This window comes from Leopardus geoffroyi, chromosome B3 (genome assembly GCF_018350155.1).
Source record: "Leopardus geoffroyi isolate Oge1 chromosome B3, O.geoffroyi_Oge1_pat1.0, whole genome shotgun sequence".
NCBI lineage: Eukaryota > Metazoa > Chordata > Mammalia > Carnivora > Felidae > Leopardus > Leopardus geoffroyi.
This window is the reverse complement of record NC_059337.1, coordinates 80,620,381-80,639,928: the sequence shown is the minus strand read 5'-3', so window position 1 is coordinate 80,639,928 and position 19,548 is coordinate 80,620,381. Positions and strand designations below refer to the sequence as shown.

The 19,548-nt window shown below is 36.6% G+C and overlaps 1 protein-coding gene and 1 pseudogene across 2 annotated transcripts in view; one reads left to right on the top strand and one right to left on the bottom strand.

Moving 5' to 3' along the window:
- The window catches only part of SCFD1 (sec1 family domain containing 1), a 114,616-nt gene that overhangs the window by 75,178 nt on the left and 19,890 nt on the right, over nt 1-19,548 (bottom strand). For both annotated transcript variants that reach the window (XM_045450596.1, XM_045450597.1), the window contains exons 8-10: nt 18,017-18,072; nt 16,987-17,072; nt 14,788-14,887 (exon numbers count right to left, since the gene is read on the bottom strand). In XM_045450596.1, coding sequence (XP_045306552.1) covers nt 14,788-14,887; nt 16,987-17,072; nt 18,017-18,072 — 242 coding nt within the window. The remainder of the gene's footprint in view (nt 1-14,787; nt 14,888-16,986; nt 17,073-18,016; nt 18,073-19,548) is intronic.
- Nucleotides 5,626-6,712, top strand: LOC123583503 (annotated as a pseudogene).

The window sequence follows — 19,548 nt, the reverse complement described above, 5'->3', positions numbered from 1 at the left end:
TCCAATTTATTCATTCTCTAAACTAGCAAAGAACTTGAGACGTAATGATTTAGAAACAGGATGTCCAATACAGTTGATACTGGTCACATGTGGCCACTGATTATCTGGAAAGTAACTAGTCAGAATTGAGATGTGATGTAAGTACAAAATACACCAAATTTTTAAGACTTAATATATAAAGAGAATATAAAATAGTTTTAAATTGATGTGTTAAAATGCCAATAATTTGATTTATAGAGTTATATAAAATATATTAAAATAAATTTCATCTGTTCTTTTTTATGTTTTTAATGTGGCTATGGGAAAATCTAAAATTACATCTGTAGTTCACACTTTATTTCTTTGAGAAAGCACTGTTTTAGAAACCCTGAACTTTGGTCAATGATAAAAGAAGGAAGAGAAAAGAAAAATATGTGAAGACATTAAGAAAAAAGGAAGGAAAAATCTAACTTGGAATACTTCTAAGAATCATTTAATTTAAAAAGAAAATCTCTATACAATGCTGCATCATAAACATAGATAAAAATCTCAAAATCCTACATACTAAGCAAGTGGGATATAAGGGGGAAAAAATGGTAGCAACCTAATGCTAGATTAGTATATGGCAAGTAGCATATACTCTTCTTTCCCTTAAATAAACATTTTTTAGGTTTATTTATTTATTTTGAGAGAGAAGAGAGAGCATGGGAGGGGCAGAGAGGGAGGGCTAGAGAAAGAATCCTAAGCAAGCTCCACACTGATGGCACGGAGCTCAATGTGGGACCTGAATTCACCAACTGTGAGATCATAACCTGAGCTGAAATCAAGACTTGGATGTTTGGGGTGCATCTGGGTGACTCAGTCAGTTAAGTATCTAACTCTTGGTTTTGGCTCAGGTCATGATCTCATTGTTTGTGAGATCAAGCCCCATGTTGAGTTCTGCACTGACAGCACGGAGGCTGCTTGGGATTCTCTCTCCCTCTGTCTCTGCCCCTCCCCTGCTAGCACATGCGCTCTCTTTCAAAATAAATAAATAAAGTCAGAGCACTAAAAAAAGAATGACATGCTTAACCAACTAAGCCACCCAGGAGCCCCTCCCTTAAATAACATTTTAATTCAAGCTCAGAAATAGCAATGAATATGGAAATACAATGAAACAATACCATTTTAAAAAATGAATGAAGTCAAGGTTGTTTTCTTGGCTTTTATGTAGTCTACACACTTTTATTAGGAGCTTCCTATGAACAGCTTAGATTAAGGGAGTAGAAGTTTACATCATACTTGACTTTTAGGCAAATGCCTCAAACTAGTTCAATACAGTGTTGTCCAAGGGGTTTTGTGTTAATAAAGACTACAGGATCAACAGAGCATCAATCTTCAAAGCATAAAACTTTGAACTACACTTAGGCTCCAATATACTGTAATCACACATCTTTAAAAAACAGGAGTGCTTTGAATTGAGGGGGCCAACATGGCGAAGTAGGGGGATCCATACGTCCTGTGTCTCTTAAACAAACAAGTGTAGAAGCCAAAGGACCTTGAACACCAGAGCCTGGGAGGAAAAGAGACTGAATCTACTAGGAAGAAAATGGGAAAGCTGGAAAAAAGATAGATGGGTAATTGCGAACTGGGGGAGGTAAAAAAGGCCGTGTGGACACGGAGGGGAGGAACCCTCTTCTGTGGAAAGACAAAGGGAAGAGAAAGAGTGGCTCGGGAAGTGCAGGACCAGAGCTGGACAGGAGAAAGACCTTGCACTGAGACTGAGAGGGATCTGATCTCTAACTGCAGGGCTTTCTTCGGACTGGGGCCGGCTCCCTGTTTGTGCACCTGGGGAGGAGGGGAGCCAGGCCTAGGTGCTGTTGTAGGTCAGAAGCTCAGTCCACAGCTGGCGAAAGTGGTTCCCTCCCTGGAAGGCTGCATGATAGCACAGAACCTGCCTGCGTCCACTACCCCCAGGCGTGGTGGCTGGGCCGAGGGTGCAGACTGCAGGAGAATAAGGTGGCCGTTTCCCTGAAGTGCTGTGGGAAAAGACAAAGCCTGCCTGCGTCCGCCATCCCGGGGCTCACAGTGAGGGCAGCGGCTCTCAATCCTCAATAGGAGAAGTCGGTCCTCCCTGTAGTGTGGCAGCACAGACAAAGCCAGCCGGACCACGTAACGCCACATTGAGAGGCGCTTCCCCAGCGCCAGAGCTCATGGAGCAGGACTCTGAATCCTAGCCAAGCGCAGGGTCATGGGAGTTGGTGGAGCAAGAAGGACTGCCCCCGTCTGCATCCGCAGCACAGTGCGGACGACTCCAATGGAGTCCGCCAGGTCTGGCTCCGTGGAGAAGACACTGGGAGATCACCATTCCCACCCACCACTACTCCAAGGCACTACTCCATAATGGAGGTGGGTCCAGAAAACAACAAACCATTCCCCCTCGTACTGGGTAACTGCACATCCACCAGAGTGGCACAGACCCTGTGGACAGCTACTACCTACAAGCACTGCAACATTGACCCAGATTAACTCTAGGTCAATTCTGGATATATAAATCTATTCTCCACCCTCCACCCCCCATTTCTCCTCCTTATCTCTTCCCTCCCCTAGGCTGGCTACTCTGGTTATTGGTCTGTCTCAACAGGCATATTTAATCCACTGTCTTGATACATGTTCTACACCTCCTTCTTTACACTCCTCTCTCTCTCTCTCTCTGGAATAATCAAGTCATATAGTTTCTCTGGGTAATTTTTCATTTCGTTTTCCCCACCTCCTTCTTTATTTTCCTTTCTCTCTCTGGATTAAGCCTTTTAGTCTGTCTGCCTAATCAATGTTTATTTTTTCTCCCCGCCCCCCACCACGCCCCCTTCCCCCCACTACCCCCCCTTCCCCCACTTCTGTCATTTCTTTCTTTGTATATGCTCTTCCATCAGCACCGCCTCCACCCTCTTCTTTACTTGTAGTTGGTGTTTTGGGGTTTTTTGGTTTTAGTCTTTAGGTTTTTGTTTATTTGTTTGTGTAATTTGTGTGTTTGTGTGTTTTTGTCTCCTGTTTGTCTACCTGTTTTCCTTTACAGGGCTACTCCAAGGAACAAATCAAAGCACACCTCGTGGAGGGTACAAAATATTACTACGAGTAGGGTAATAAAATAACCAAAGTCACAAACACAGAGAGCAAGTAACAATTCCCCAAAAAACACATCCTGAAGGGCCAGGCCCTGGACAGCATATGACCCTCCTTTAATACAGCGGTGCTCACAGGTGCAGAGCACACAAGCTTTTAAAACACGTAAGAGACAGAAAACTAGCCAAAATGACAAAATGGAAGAATTTTCCTCAAAAGAAACTCCAGGAAGTAGTGACAGCTAATGAATTGATCAAAACCGATTTAAGCAATATAACAGAACAAGGATTTAGAATAATAGTCATAAAATTAATTGCTGGGCTTGAAAAAAGCATAGAGGACAGCAGAGAATCTACTGCTACGGAGATCAAGGGACTAAAAAATAGTCATGATGAATTAAACAATGCTATGAGGTGCAAAATAAAATGGAGGCAGCCATAGCAGGTAGACCCATAAGAGTAGCCGTAGACCTATCTACTGAAACTTGGCAGGCCAGAAAGGAATGGCAGGAAATCTTCAATGTGATGAACAGAAAAAATATGCAGGTGAGAATCCTTTATCCAGCAAGTCTGTCATTTAGAATAGAAGGAGAGATAAAGGTCTTCCCAAACAAATAAAAACTGAAGGAATTCATCACCACTAAATCAGCCCTATAAGAGATGCTAAGGGGGACTTTGTGAGTGAAATGCTGCAAGGACCACAAAGTACCAGAGACACTACTACAAGTATAAAAGCTTACAGATATCCCAATGACTCTAAAACCTATCTTTGTAAATGGACTAAATGCTCCAACCAAAAGATACAGGGTATCAGAATGGATAAAAAAAACAAGACCCATCTATTTGCTGTCTACAAGAGACTCATTTTAGACCTGAGGACACCTTCAGATTGAAAGTGAGGGGATGGAGAACTATCTACCATGCTACTGGAAGTCAAATGAAAGCTGGAGTAGCCATACTTATATCAGACAAACTAGACTTTAAATTAAAGGCTGTAACAAGAGATGAAGAAGGGTATTATATAATAATTACAGGGTCTATCCATCAGGAAGAGCTAACAATTATAAATGTCTATGCACCAAATATGGAAGCCACCAAATGTATAAAACAATCACAAACATAAGCAACCTTACTGATAAGAATGTGGTAATTGCAGGGGACTTTAATACTCCACTTACAACAATGCATAGATCATCTAGACACAGGATCAATAAAGAAACAAGAACCCTGAATGATATATTGGATCAGATGGACTTGACAGATATATTAGAACACTGCATCCCAAAGCAACAGAATATACGTTCTTCTCGAGTGCACATGGAACATTCTCCAAGATAGATCACATACTGGGTCACAAAACAGCCCTTCATAAGTAGACAAGAACTGAGATAATACCATGCACACTTTCAGACCACAATGCTATGAAACTTGAAATCAACCACAGGAAAAAGTCTGGAAAACCTCCAAAAAAGCACGGAGGTTAAAGAACACCCTACTAAAGAATGAATGGGTCAACCAGGCAATTAGAGAGGAAATCAAAAAATACATGGAAACAAATGAAAATGAAAATACAACAATTCAAACGCTTTGGGATGCAACAAAGGCAGTCCTGAGAGGAAAATACATTGTAGTCCAAACCTATCTCAAGAAACAGTAAAAATACCAAATACAAAATCTAATAGCACACCTAAAGGAAACAGAAGCAGAACAGCAAAGACACTCCAAACCCAGCAGAAGAAGAGAAATAATAAAGATCAGAGCAGAAATAAATAATATAGAATCTAAAAAAATAGTACAGCAGATCAATGAAACCAAGAGTTAATTTTGAAAAAACAAACAAAATGGATAAACCTCTAGCCAGGCTTCTCAAAAAAGAAAAGGGAGAGGACCCAAATAGATAAAATCATGAATAAAAATGGAATTATTGCAACCAATACCTCAGAAATACAAGCGATTATCAGGGAATACTATAAAAACTTATACGCCAACAAACTGGACAACCTGGAAGAAGCACCCACACACTTCCAAAACTCAAACAGGGAGAAATAGAAAACTTGAACAGACCCATAACCAGCGAAGAAATTCAATCAGTTATCAAAAATCTCCCAACAAATAAGAGTCTAGGACCAGATGGCTTCCCTGGGGAATTCTACCAGACATTTAAAGCAGAGATAAAACCTTTACTTCTTAAGCTGTTCCAAAAAATAGAAAGGGAAGGAAAACTTCCAAACTCATTCTATGAAGCCAGCATTACTTTGATTCCCAACCCAGACAGAGACCCAGAAAAAAAAGGGAACTACAGGCCAATATCCATGATGAATATGGATGCAAAAATTCTCAACAAGATACTAACAAATCTAATTCAACAGCATATAAAAAGAATTAATCACCATGATCAAGTGGGATTCATTCCTGGGCTGCAGGGCTGGTTCAATATTCGCAAATCAATCAATGTGATACATCACATTAATAAAAGAAAAGAACCATATAATCCTGTCAACTGATGCAGAAAAGCATTTGACAAAATTCAGCATCCTTTCTTAATAAAAACCCTCGAGAGAGTTGAACTGTTTGGTCCCTCTCTGCCCACCATATGAAAACTTACGTGGAGAAGGTCACAGATATGGCGGCTGTTACAATGGGAAAACTGACAACCATACCTGCAGGTCTGATATGTGCATCTGTAAGTGTACATGCAGCCAAAGAAGAAGAACTGAAAAAGCAGCTAGTAAAACCAGAGCAGCTCCCCATATATACCACACCACCTCTGCAGTCTAAATATGTCAAAGAGCAGCCTGGTCATTTACAAATAGGCTTTGCATCCATCTGCAAAACAACTGGTCATTATATTGGCTGGTGCAAGGTGTTTATGTCTTTGTGAAAAATGGGATAATGGATACAGTACAATTTGGAAAAGATGCTTATGTCTACCTGAAGAATCCACCTAGAGATTTTCTTCCAAAAACTGGAGTGATTACAGTTTCAGGATTAGCAGGCTTGTTTTCAGGAAGAAAAGGTTCTAGGTTTAAGAAAATTGCTTATCCTCTGGGACTGGCCACTGTAGCAACTGTTTGCTACCCAGTTCAGTCAGTAATAACTGCCAAGGTAACTGGGAAAAAGGCATATACTACAAACCAGCAAGTTTATGAAGCAGTTAAATCACTGTGGACAAAAACGACAAAAAAGAATCACTCCCTAAACCTAAAGAAAAAACTAAGAAAACTCTGGTGAAATAGAAATATCCGCAAAAACTCACAACCTGAATCTTTGAGTGCTTTTGCCAATAGAACTCATCTTTGAAACAAAGACAAAATCAGAATCTACCTCAGGTGCTACACAGTTTATGCCTGACCCCAAGCTCATGGATCATGGGCAGTCCCATCCAGAAGACATAGATATGTACTGTACTAGAAGCTGAAATAGTTTGCATAGAGAACTACAAGATGAAGTTGAAAATAATGATGAAAAAATCATGTAAAGGGTAACTGATACATAGAATATAACCTAAACCAAGTTTTTCCCTTACATCTTCTAATGTAATGTACAGCTTGACTAATCACATAAGTGATTAAAACACAAACTGAATTCAATTCAAACAATATTAAATGACTGACGAAGAGGCAGAATTGGAAGTACTGGGATGCATTTAATGATTTTTAGCGGTGTTTATAAAAAAAAACAAAAATAGACTAAATATATAAACACTGATGAGACTAAAATCTGAGCAAATATGTATGTGGGCACAAAAATATTTATACAGATACACATACACATATTTGCTTTACCTTTTTGAAACTAATGTCAGCTAAACTAGAATGTTGGGTAGAAGGATGTGTTCCCCACTTTTTCATTTCCCAGAGCTGAAATAAAATATCCATATTTTATGACAAAAAAAAAAAAAATAAAAACCTTCAAGAAAGTTGGGATAGAAAGAACATACTTAAACACCATAAATCCATTTATGAAAAGCCCACAGCTAATATCATCCTCAATGGGGAAAACCTGAGAGCTTTCCCCCTGAGATCAGGAACACGACAGGGATGTCCACTCTCACCGCTGTTGTTTAGCACAGTATTGGAAGTTCTAGCATCAGCAATCAGACAACAAAAGGAAATCAAAGGCATCAAAATTGGCAAAGATGAAGTCAAGCTTTCGCTATTTGCAGATGACATGATACTATACATGGAAAACCCGACAGACCACCAAAAATCTGCTAGAACTGATACATGAATTCAGCAAAGTTGCAGGATACAAAATCAATGTACAGAAATCGGTTGCATTCTTACACGCTAACAATGAAGCAAAAGAAAGACAAATAAAGAAACTGATCCCATTCACAATTGCACCAAGAAGCATAAAACACCTAGGAATAAACCTAACCAAAAGATGTAAAAGATCTGTATGCTGAAAACTATAGAAAGCTTATGAAGGAAAATGAAGAAGATACAAAGAAATGAAAAAACATTCCGTGCTCATGGACTGGAAGAATAAATATTGTCAAAATGTCAGTACTACCCAAAGCAATCTATACATTCAATGCAATCCCAATCAAAATTGCACCAGCATTCTTCTCGAAACTAGAACAAGCAATCCTAAAATTTGTATGGAACCACAGAAGACTCAGAATAGCCAAAGTAATAATTGAAGAACACCGAAGTGGGAAGCATCACAATCCCAGACTTTAGCCTCTACTACAAAGCTGTAATCATCAAGACAGCATGGTATTGGCACAGAAACAGACACATAGACCAATGGAATAGAGACTCCAGAATTGGATCCACAAATGTAGGGCCAACTAACCTTTGACAAAGCAGGAAAGAGTATCCAATGGAAAAAAGACAGTCACTTTAACAAATGGTGCTGGGAGAATGGACAGCAACATGCAGAAGAATGAAACTAGACCACTTTCTTACACCATTCACAAAAATAAACTCAAAATGGATGAAGGACCTGAATGTGACACAGGAAAGCATCAAAACCTAGAGAAGAAAGCAGGAAAAAACCTCTCTGACCTCAGCCGCAGCAATTTCTAACTTGACACATCTCCAAAGGCAAGGGACTTAAAAGCAAAAATGAACTATTGGGACCTCAGGAAGGTAAAAAGCTTCTGTACTGTAAAGGAAACAATCAACAGAACTAAAGGCAACCAACGGAATGGGAAAAGATATTTGCAAATGACATACTGGACAAAGGGCTAGTATCCAAAATCTATAAAGAACTCACCAAACTCCACACCCGAAAAACAAATAATCCAGTGAAGAAATGGGCAGAAGACATGAATAGACACTTTTCTAAAGAAGGCACTCAGATGGCCAACAGGCACATGAAAAGATGTTCAACGTCACTCCTCATCAGGGAAATACAAATCAAAACCACACTGAGATATCACCTCATGCCAGTCAGAGTGGCTAAAATGAACAAATCAAGAGACTATAGATGCTGGCGAGGATGTCAAGAAATGGGAACCCTCTTGCACTGTTGGTGGGAATGCACACTGGGGCAGCCACTCTGGAAAACAGTGTGGAGGTTCCTCAAAAAATTAAAAATAGATCTACCCGATGACCCAGCAATAGCACTGCTAGGAATTTACCAAAGGGATACAGGAGTGCTGATGCATAGGGGCCCTTGTACCCCAATGTTTATAGCAGCACTTTCAACAAGAGCCAAATTATGGAAAGAGCCTAAATGTCCATCAACTGACAAATATAAAGATGTGGTTTATATATACAATGGAATACTACTTGGCAATGAGAAAGAATGAAATATGGCCTTTTGTAGCAACATGGATAGAAATGGAGAGTGTTATGCAAAGTGAAATAAGTCATACAGAGAAAGACAGATACCATATGTTTTCACTCTTATATGGATCCTGAGAAACTTAACAGAAGACCATGGCGGAGGGGAAAGGAAAAAAAAAAAGTTACAGAAAGGGAAGGAGGCAAACCATAAGAGACTCTTAAAAACTGAGAATCAACTGAGGGTTGATGGGGGGTGGGAGGGAGGGGAAAGTGGGTGATGGGCATTAAGGAGGGCACCTGTTGGGATGAGCACTGGGTGTTGTGTGGAAACCAATTTGACAATAAATTTCATATTAAAAAAATAAAAAATAAAAAAAGTAAAAAATAAAAAAATAAAAATAAAAAAGGAGTGCTTCTAAAATGCTTTTCTAATAATCTTTTAAAAGTACTTATTTAGAAACCACTTCCTTTCTTCAATTGGAAAAAAAACCCTTTACATATTAGTATAAATTGTGGTTTAATGTTTCAAATAATAAAAGTCAGTAGCAGAGGGCCAAAGACACAAAAAGGGCACCTGAGATATGAAAAAACAAAGCCCAAGTAAAGAACAAGATACTAAGATGAAATAATGCCCATCCCCCTTTGCCCAATGGTAACTATTCATTGCAGATGAATAATCAAATCTACCCTTCCCACAACCAGGGTATAATAAAAAGGAATCATGACTAATTATTAATCGTGCTTCTTATATCCCAGTAAAAGGAAAGGGGCACTGTAAGGTTTTCACTAGAAGAGTGTATTTCCCATGGTAAATGACCACACTCTTTCTGGCACACAGGGAAGCTGTGTGAATTTTTCAGTTGTTTCCAAGGTCTAGATATATAAATCCTATCAGTGTTCCAGATTTTCAGGCAAAGATTTTTAATATAAAAAGCAAGCTCCAATTTTAGGTTACTGTTTCTATCTAGAACTTTTACTCCATCTTGTGGAGGTAAAGGGAATAATTATTAAGAATGTTAAAAATTTCAAGGAAACCTCAAAAGCAGCAGTCTTAACTAAAAAAAATGACATAATTTATGATATCACAGTTATAGTTTTTTCATATTTAGAAACTCCATTAAAATTAATGAACAGGAACTACCATATGACCCAGTAATTGGACAAATGGGTACTTAACTAAAGAATATGAAAACACTAATTCGAAAGGATATATGCAATGCTATGTTTACTGCAGCATTATTTACAATAGTCAAATTATGGAAAGAACCTGCTGTGCGCCAAAAGATGAACAGATAAAGAAGATATGGTATATACACACAAAGGAGCATTATACAAACATAAAAAAACAATGAAATCTTGCATCTCCAACAATATGGATGGATCTAGGGAGCATAATGCTAAGTGAAATATGTCAGAGAAAGAATGCATTCAAACACATATGATTTCATATGATTTCACTCATCTGTGGAATTTAAGAAACAAAACAAATGAACTAAGGAAATAAAAGAGACAAACCAAAGAAGAAACTCTGGACTATAGCTAACAAAGAGACGATAACCAGAACAGATGTAGGTGAGGCGGGATGGGTTAAATAAGTGAAGGGGATTAAGGGTACACTTCTCTTAACAAGCAGTGAGTTATATACAGAATTGCTGAATCACTAGATTATACACCTGAAACCCTAACACTGTATGTTAACTGTACTGGAATTAAATTTTTTTTTAACTAAAAAAATCTTAAATTAAAAAATAAAAGTAATGAACAGGATTAAGTCAGTGTAACTTGGGTAGTTTATCTTAACCAATCTCTTTAAGGAAACTATTTTCGTAAGACCTAAATGTTCTGATAATAATGCTGAGAAAAGACTGTTTAAAGGTAATATGGAATCTGAGAACCTAGCCTAAGAAAGTTAACTAGAGATGTGTTCTATTATTTGTAACAAAAACTAAAACCAACAATAACCCAAATGTCCACAGGAATCCATTACTCCAACCTCCATGCAATCAGGGGGTAACATCTGCTTTGTTTACCACATATCCCAGTGACTAGCATGGAACAGGCACTTACAAATATTTTTTTGAGGGACACCTGGGTCGCGTGGTCGATTGAGCATCTGACTTTGGCTCAGCTCATGATCTCACCGTTCATAAGTTCAAGTCCCACATCAGGCTTTTTGCTGCGAGCAGAGAGCCCACTTCAGATCCTCTGTCCCCTCTCTCTGCCCCTCCTCTGCTCAGGCTCATGTTCTCTCTCAAAAATAAACATTTTAAAAAATATTTTTTTGAACTGAATTTTTACGGACACAAGATTGCCAACTTTTAATTGTGTGAATTGAAGATGAGAGCAAAACCAACCAACCAACCAAACAAACCCTCTACCATCTATTTTTAGCACCTTGTATTTTTAAAAGGATTATTTTAACTCCAAAGAACAGGAAATAAATATTACTGCATTATATATCTCACAAAAATACAAGGCTAATAAAAGGTAACGCACACACAAAAAAATTAATATTCACAGCCCTTTCTATTCTCATTTCACTCTGCAACACTGAAAACCTCAAAGACCAGTATAAGCCTTATCTGGTTTGAGGAAAGCTCTGCTCTAAGTTATGTTTCCCAACTTTCTCTTCCAACAAAGGGGAATAAAGCATATTTCTTCACAGTGCAATTACTTGTACATATACCTTAACTCCTGTGCTCAAAGCATCAAGTACTTTCATTAGAAAAAATAGCAGTATCTTAATGCTCTATACAGCCTCCACATACAACCAGCAGGAATGAAGAGATGACTCCTAACCTATACCACCCTTAGCTCCCACCCAAAAGCCAGGAACCCACCAACCAAATCTAAGATAATCAAAACTATCTCATCATGCCCATCTCTGTATGGCTCCCTATACTACCTCCCTCAGATCCCATCTCTCACTTTTAACCAATTCCTGAAACCATTCTCTCATACCCTCTGGAACTCCTAATCATTCAACAGCCAAATCTCCTTTTCTGAACATCTACTCAAAACTTCCACTGTACTTTCTTGCTCTAACTGAACTCCAACTGGTTGGACCCAGGACTGAGACAGTGGTCTTCCTTGCTACTCCCAGATTCTTCACTTGTCCTCTTCCCTAAAACAACTCCACCTCTGAAATTCCTGCTATTAGTCTATAACGGCAGTTCTCACTCAGAGGCAGTTTTGCACCTCTTCATAGTCTGGGTATGGCACTGTGTGTAGACATTTTGGTTGTCACAACTGAGAAAGTGCTACTGACATCTAGACGGTAAAGGCCAAGGGTGCTGCTCAACATCCCACAATGCACAGGGCAGCCCTCCACAACAAAAAATTATTGGGTCCAAAATGTCAATGCCAAGGTTGAAAAATCCTGGTCTATACTCATCCTGACCATTAATGTCACCTACAGAGGCATTTTTCTCATTAAAAATTTTTAATTTATAATTTTATAAATTTTAATGTATAATACTTAATATAATTTAAAAAAATTATAATTCTTCTCATTTAAAAATTGTTTTTTACCTCACCCTTGCAGCAATCACCACTTTTCTCAATTCTCCTAAAGAGCAAAAACTCTTTCAGTTTGTCTCTATTCATTCTGTCTCTTCTTTCAATCTCTCTTAAACCTACTTCAGTGTTCTGCCCCTACACTATGGAAGCTGCTTTTACCACAGTTAGTAATAACCTTGATGTTGCCACACACATTGGTGACTTCTTAGTCCTGAGCATTTGTCTAAGTTGATTCCTGCCTCCTCTCTGAAAACAGTGAATTCACTGCCTTCCAAAACACCACAAATCTAGTTCTCATCTCTCACTTCTGGTTGGTTCTTGCTACATTATACTGTTAGTTCCTATTCTTCACCTTGACCTCTAAATGTTGAAAAACGCCTCAGAGCTCAGTTCTTGGATTCTTCTATCTATATTCATCCCCTTAGTTATCTCCTTTTATCTTTTGGCTTTAAATCTATATATGGACTATTCCAAAATTTATTTCTCTAGACCAGATGTTCTTCTTGAACTCCACACTCATACATTTATTTGATATCTACGCTTGAATACTTTAACAGGCATCTCACATTTAACATGTCTAAAACTGAACATCTGATCTTCGCCCCCAAAATTTCTCCTGCCATGTCTCTCCTATCTCAATAAATAACATCTATCCATTTGCAAAAGCAATACTCTGGACTTATCTTTGACTTCTCTCTTTCTCTTAGATCCCACATCCAATTCATCAGCAAATCCTATGCTCTACATTCCAAAGATTGTCATAACCCTTACCATTTCCATCCTGTTGTAGGCCATCATTATCTCTTGCTAAGATAACTGCAATAGCTTCCTACTGGTCTCTTGACTCTTCGTATGCCCCCCAAAGAAAGTGTTTTCAACACAGCAGCTAGAGTGATAATCTTAAAATGTATATCAGATGTCACCCTTTACTCAAAACCGCATGTGGCTCCCCATTTCCCTCAAATTGAAAGTCAATATCTCTACAATAGTCTATAATGTCCTATGCTACATGGTTTCCCATATTCTATTTAACTTCATCTCTTGCTATTTTCCCCCTGCCTTACTTTGCTTTGGTCATCTTGGCTACCTTGTTATCTTTTAAACATGCTAGGCATCATTCTGCCTAGAATGCTATTCTCCCATATAGATATTAATTGACTACCTTACCTCCTTTAGATCTTTTCCCAAATATTTTGTCAGAGAGTAGGCCCTCCAGTAGTTGTTGAATTCTTCTTCAGCCTCTTACATGACCTCCTAAAACTAGCTTCCATGTTCCTTTACTCAGGGTTTAATTCATTAGTCCCTTTGATTCTTCTTGCCCTCTATACTGAATCAGAGTTGCTTACTATTACATCAACACTCATCCTAGAGTCTAAAACAACACAAGACCCCAGGAGGGGCACCTGGGTTGCTCAGTTGGTTAAGTGTCTGACTCCTGATCTCAGCTCAGGTCATGATCTCATGGTCCTAGAGATCAAGCTCTGTGTAGGGCTCTACACTGATAGTGTGGAGCCTGCTTGGGATTCCCTCTCCTTCTCTCCCTCAAAATAAATAAAAACTTTATTTAAATAAACCTTATAGCTAGAATATGGGTTTTAAAGAAACAAACCAAACAAAAAACCATCTATTGTCATGTTTTTCATTTCTTTTCTATATGACACTTCAGGAACTCTTTGCAATAATGATATTATTATATACTATAATCCATAGAGGCCTGGGCCAGAAATTAGTAAATTAGAGTGCTAGTCTTTGCAGAGCAAATGATTTAGGTTCAAATTCTTTAACTTTGGGTCTAAATTTTTCTATCAAATGGGGACTATTCTGGCTTTATTACATTATGCCTTGTACAGAAATTATTTGTGTACATATTTTCTGCCCAGTGCCTTTGAAGGCTGGGGCTCTTTTATTTATCTGTGTATATCACATGCCATACACACTATTTAATACATGAATATATGTATGCATATAAATACAGATTTTTGTTTCAAACATGATTTTAAATATATGGAATTACTTCAGAAAACATGTGGTGTAATATAAAAATTACTGTTTCTTTTTACCATAAAATGAGGCTACCTGATTCCCAGGAAAAAGGGAGAAATTATGGCTTTCCTCCCCAGAGAGAAACATATTATTTATTTACTTTCTCAGTATGGGAAAAACAAATGAAAAAACTTGTATGAAAACTTTTTTAAAAGTCACTCATTTTCTCCATTCCTTTTCCTTCCATCACTGGCAACAATACAAATGATTTAAAGATCATAAATTCAACGCTTCACTATTCTTCATCATCCACATCCAGTGATACCAAATCCCATCACTTTTTCTTTCATATTTCTCACCTCCATCCTTCTCATCTGTGTTTTGGTAGCCATGAAGTTAATTTTAAATTAAAAGGACCAATGAATGGTACTACATTTTAGTAAAAAGTAGTATATTTAGCCTCTTACCAGTACATCATGCACCAAGGCTTGATATGTCCAAGTATGGTGTAAAGGAGTTGCCAAATCTATGTTTCTGTCAACAAGGACTAATAAAGGCCTTTGGAAGCTGTAAATATATTTAAAAAGTTATATAACTCCTGGTAACAGTATATACATCTCCATTTTTCTAATACCTTTCAGTATATACCATTCTGATATGAACAATAAGTATGCTAATACTAACATTCCATAATAGTTTGCTCTATGCTTTGGACTACTTAGAGCCTGTGTATAATGCTAGATTATTAACTCTCAGGGAATTGTCTTAAAGGATAAAATCTATACAAGTACTTTTACAGAATAATTGTATAGTTATCAAAGTAAGAATAAGTTGCTTTTATTCAGATTTGTATTTCACATTTCTGGAAAAAAAGAAAAGCTATTGTCAGTTTCTGGGAAAATTAGAAGACAGAGTAGGATCTTATAAATGTACACTAATGTTTGACAGTTTCAAATAACAAATTACAACTTTTTTTCTGTAAACACAAATTCAAAACAGCAGACTCTAGAGAAGAACCTTATGAAACCCTATCCCATTATAAGATATCAAACTAAAAGCATTAAGCCACAACGGTACCTAATTATATTATTATTCACCCACCAGATACTTCATATATTATTGATGTGAAGCAGACTTAAAGCAAAGTGAGGCACAAAGTCATCTGGTTGCCAATTTGGCACTACTGTATCAAGAGTATACATCAATTTTACAAGATACTGTTATCTGATTATATTAATTATGCACGTTTTTTCCTGCTAGAGACCTTTGACCATTTTAGTAACTCATTACACTGTACTGATTATAAATGCACTGCACTGATTATAAAACTCTGCAATAAATGAGTAGGAGTGGCAAAGTTACCACCTACTATCATTTATTACTCCAGAGCTAGGTGAAAGGCAAGGAAGGATTGCCTATGGCAGTTTCTTAATTCAGCACTAGTGAGATTTGGGGCTTATTCTGTGCACTGTAGGATGTTCAGCAGCATCCTATAATGTAGCCCACTAGATTCCAGGAGCATTTACCCAGGTGTCAAAGCCAAACAGGTCTCCAGACATTGCCAAATTCTTATGGAGAATCATTAACCTACAGATGGATTCAAATGTATTTAACAACAGTAAGGCTACTGACTTCTAATTAAAATAATTTAGAAATGCATCCAACAAATTAAAAATGACCACTATGTTATAAATTATTTATTATTAATATTATTATAAATAAGTTTTTAGAAATTATCCAAATAAAACAGTGCCTTTATATTGGTTTCTAAGGCTTTTATGAGAGCACTGTAAGAAGGGAACTGTTAAGTAAAATATGCTATAGTAGTTCCTTCTGTTGAAAAAAAAAATTAGCTGAGAATTTCTCATTTCTGCTCTCTTTAATGAGAAACATTTTGAAGAATATTTAAAGCCAACAATGAAATCACAGAAGATTTTAAAATAACGTAGGAGCCGAGACAGCCGAACAAACAATTGAAACACAATGTTAGTATAAACTGCAAATTATAGTAATAGTACATAAGACCATAGGATCCATCTAAATTAACTTGAAGTCTATGGAAATTTACCATAGAATTATCATTCCTAGAAGGTATTATACTCTCTAAGTATCAGTTTATTTTCACAGGCTTTATTTATTAATTCACCTAAAAGTGGGGGTAGGAATTAATTTTCCAAAATATTGTCTATTCCCCTTGAAATAATTCTCAGCCCTCTGTGTGGGTTTCTCTACTTCTTTACACCAATATTGCCCATTGATTTTAATAAACAAATATTTCAAGGTAAAAACAGAAACCAGTTGATAGCTCAAGACATACAAAAGCATCACAAGTTTTTCACTTATTTTTAATGTTATTACCAACAGGCTTAATGATAATCGGTATAAAATGGCTTCTGAGCTTCAAAGCCATATAAAGAGAAAAATTTCCCCTACAGATGACAAAAATGCAAAAGACAAAATGCTAACAACAGAACGTAAATTAAATAAAATATTCCACTTGTATTACAAGAACAATCTGAGTCAAAACCGTGACAGTGATTACCTCATTAAAAAGAAACAAATTTCAATTACAAGTATAAAGGTATTTTATAACATAAGAAAACAACCCAAAAAATGCTATAAATCTATAAATTTCTTTTCAAGTCCTATATTAACTAACATAATACCTGAATTGGCCAGCTCCAAGTGTGTCACCTGTAAAAAGACTGTTTCTTGCATCTCTGAGATTTTCTCGAAGTTTCTTATCTAGTTTCTGAAAAATCAAATTTGATAATAACTTTTAAAAAACAATTTCACAGAATTTTGTTCAGGAAAATCATAATATGTTCTTAGTTTCATAATTAAGAAACTTGGAATTTCTTTACAAAACAGCAATTCTAAAATCTAAATATTTTAGCTTCTTTATTCAATATTATCATAACTTGAACTTAAAAAGAACAATGCCTTTTCTACTGTGACTCAGGCCTGATTTGACTTCCAATCACTTTTCATTCACTATTTTTACTTTAGGTACAGCAACAATTTGCAATGAGCCACCGTCTTTTCCCAGTCATGACTCTTTGTATAAGGAATGTGTACACAGAGTGACGCCACAAGAGGTTCCAGAATAGAGACAGGATATGTGAAAGAAAGCAGCCCTCCATCAATCAATGATTCACTTTGGCTAAGAAAACTAAACAAGGTGAGTGTATCTTCCATCTTTCAATACCACTTACCTTGTTTCCTTTTCATTCGTTTTATAACTTCTCTAAATCTTATTTTTTAATTTTTAAAGCAAATTTTTGAATGCTCAATTTACTCCAATATAGTAAAATAGCAAAATGAACTTCATTTTAAAAATGGTTATGTCAATATACATTTGCTAAATGAAGTTAAATATAAAATGATTTGGGGGATCAAATTTGTGTAAAATACTACTTGTAGACACAAAGCGGAAAGACGAATACACGTTTTAGTAAACAAGAAAAAGCTGGAACAGCACATCAGAGAAAATCATTTTTCTCCATCATGTAAGTACACAATGATTACTTTTTATCTTTTGTGGAATTCCAATGTTAAAAAATAAAAATACTTGCTTTTGGTATTTAGTATACAACCCATAGTAATCATATAATATTAACAAAAACACTTGAGGTACTTATGGAAAACAACTGATACATTATTATTTATTGCCAATGGATATCTGCGTGAACTCACCACTGCTACCATTTCCGCTGCTGTTCCTCTTGAACATCTGATTATAGGAACAGCACCTATTGTAACAATAGTTAGCAATGATTTCAGCTCTTAATAATTAAAATGGATACTTATAAAACACCTAAGCATCAAAAATACAATAGAAGTATATACAATTTGAGGCTACAAACATAAGAAGATTTATTATCTCAAGAGTAAAAGCAAGGTTTAAAAAAAAAGAAACATCAGGGAGTCAAAAAAAAAAAGATTATTTTTTTTATATAGCATTGGCCAATCGGTGCAATCAGAGATTTTTTTCAATGAATTAACTAAATCAATATATGACTTCCTACAGACAGGTTCAAAGAGTTTGTTCACAGGATTCACTTTAATTTGACTTAAAGGAAAAGAGTGAAAAGAGCTTAGTTAATTTAGTGGTTTGTTATTCTTTATTTTACAAATTAACAATGAAGTATTACAGTCTAAAAAAAAAAAAATTAAAGATAACATATTCTTCACGTAATGTGAAAAGCTCCTCAAAGGTCTCAGTTCATTATTGAATCAACTCTATTAGACCTCTTAACTTCTCTCTTTATTACTCCAAGTTTTATCAAAGGTTGAAATCCTAAAGTTATACAAAAAAAAAAAAATCCAATTGCACTGAAAATCTCAGAAAACTGAGAACACCGTAATCTTTATATGCTGAAATTGCTGCATTTTAGATTCTATACAAAGCACGTTCAGTCAACTGGAAAAGTAAAACTGTAGAATATTAGCAAAATTTTTAAAGCTCTTTTCTTCTAAGGGCAAATTATATATGCCTGTTATAAAAAATTCAAATAATATTAGAAATATATAAAGTTAACCCTCTTCACTCCAGCACCATAAAGAATCCCCACTAAGAATTAGACATGGATGTCTTCAGGTTATTTTCTACATATAGTCTTTTTTTTTTTAATTTTTTTTTTTTTAACGTTTATTTATTTTTGAGACAGAGAGAGACAGAGCATGAACAGGGAAGGGGCAGAGAGTGAGGGAGACACAGAATCGGAAGCAGGCTCCAGGCTCTGAGCCATCAGCCCAGAGCCCGACGCGGGGCTCGAACTCAAGGACCGCGAGATCGTGACCTGAGCTGAAGTCAGACGCTTAACTGACTGAGCCACCCAGGCGCCCCATAGTCTTATTAAGTGCGTTTATGAAGAGTACAAAAAACAAAAAGAGATCCTGTTCTTAAATTTGCTTTTTTTCATTTAACAGCTTCTTACTGACATCCTCCTATATCAGACTGGCAGGAATTTCAATTTCTCTTTTGCAAAAATCACTTTCTAACACTGTATATAATAAAGGTAGCTCTAATACTTCAGTGGTCTTTATACTGCTCTTTTTCAATCTACCTTTATCATGAGAATACAACGATCATCAAGGTAAAACAATCTCACATCCATGAAAACCTTAGCATTCAGCACATTTATGGAGAATGTGTAGGATGGCAAATAGGAAGGTTAATTATGTCTGTTTAATGACTGAAAGTTATATATACATGTGCTTTGTTT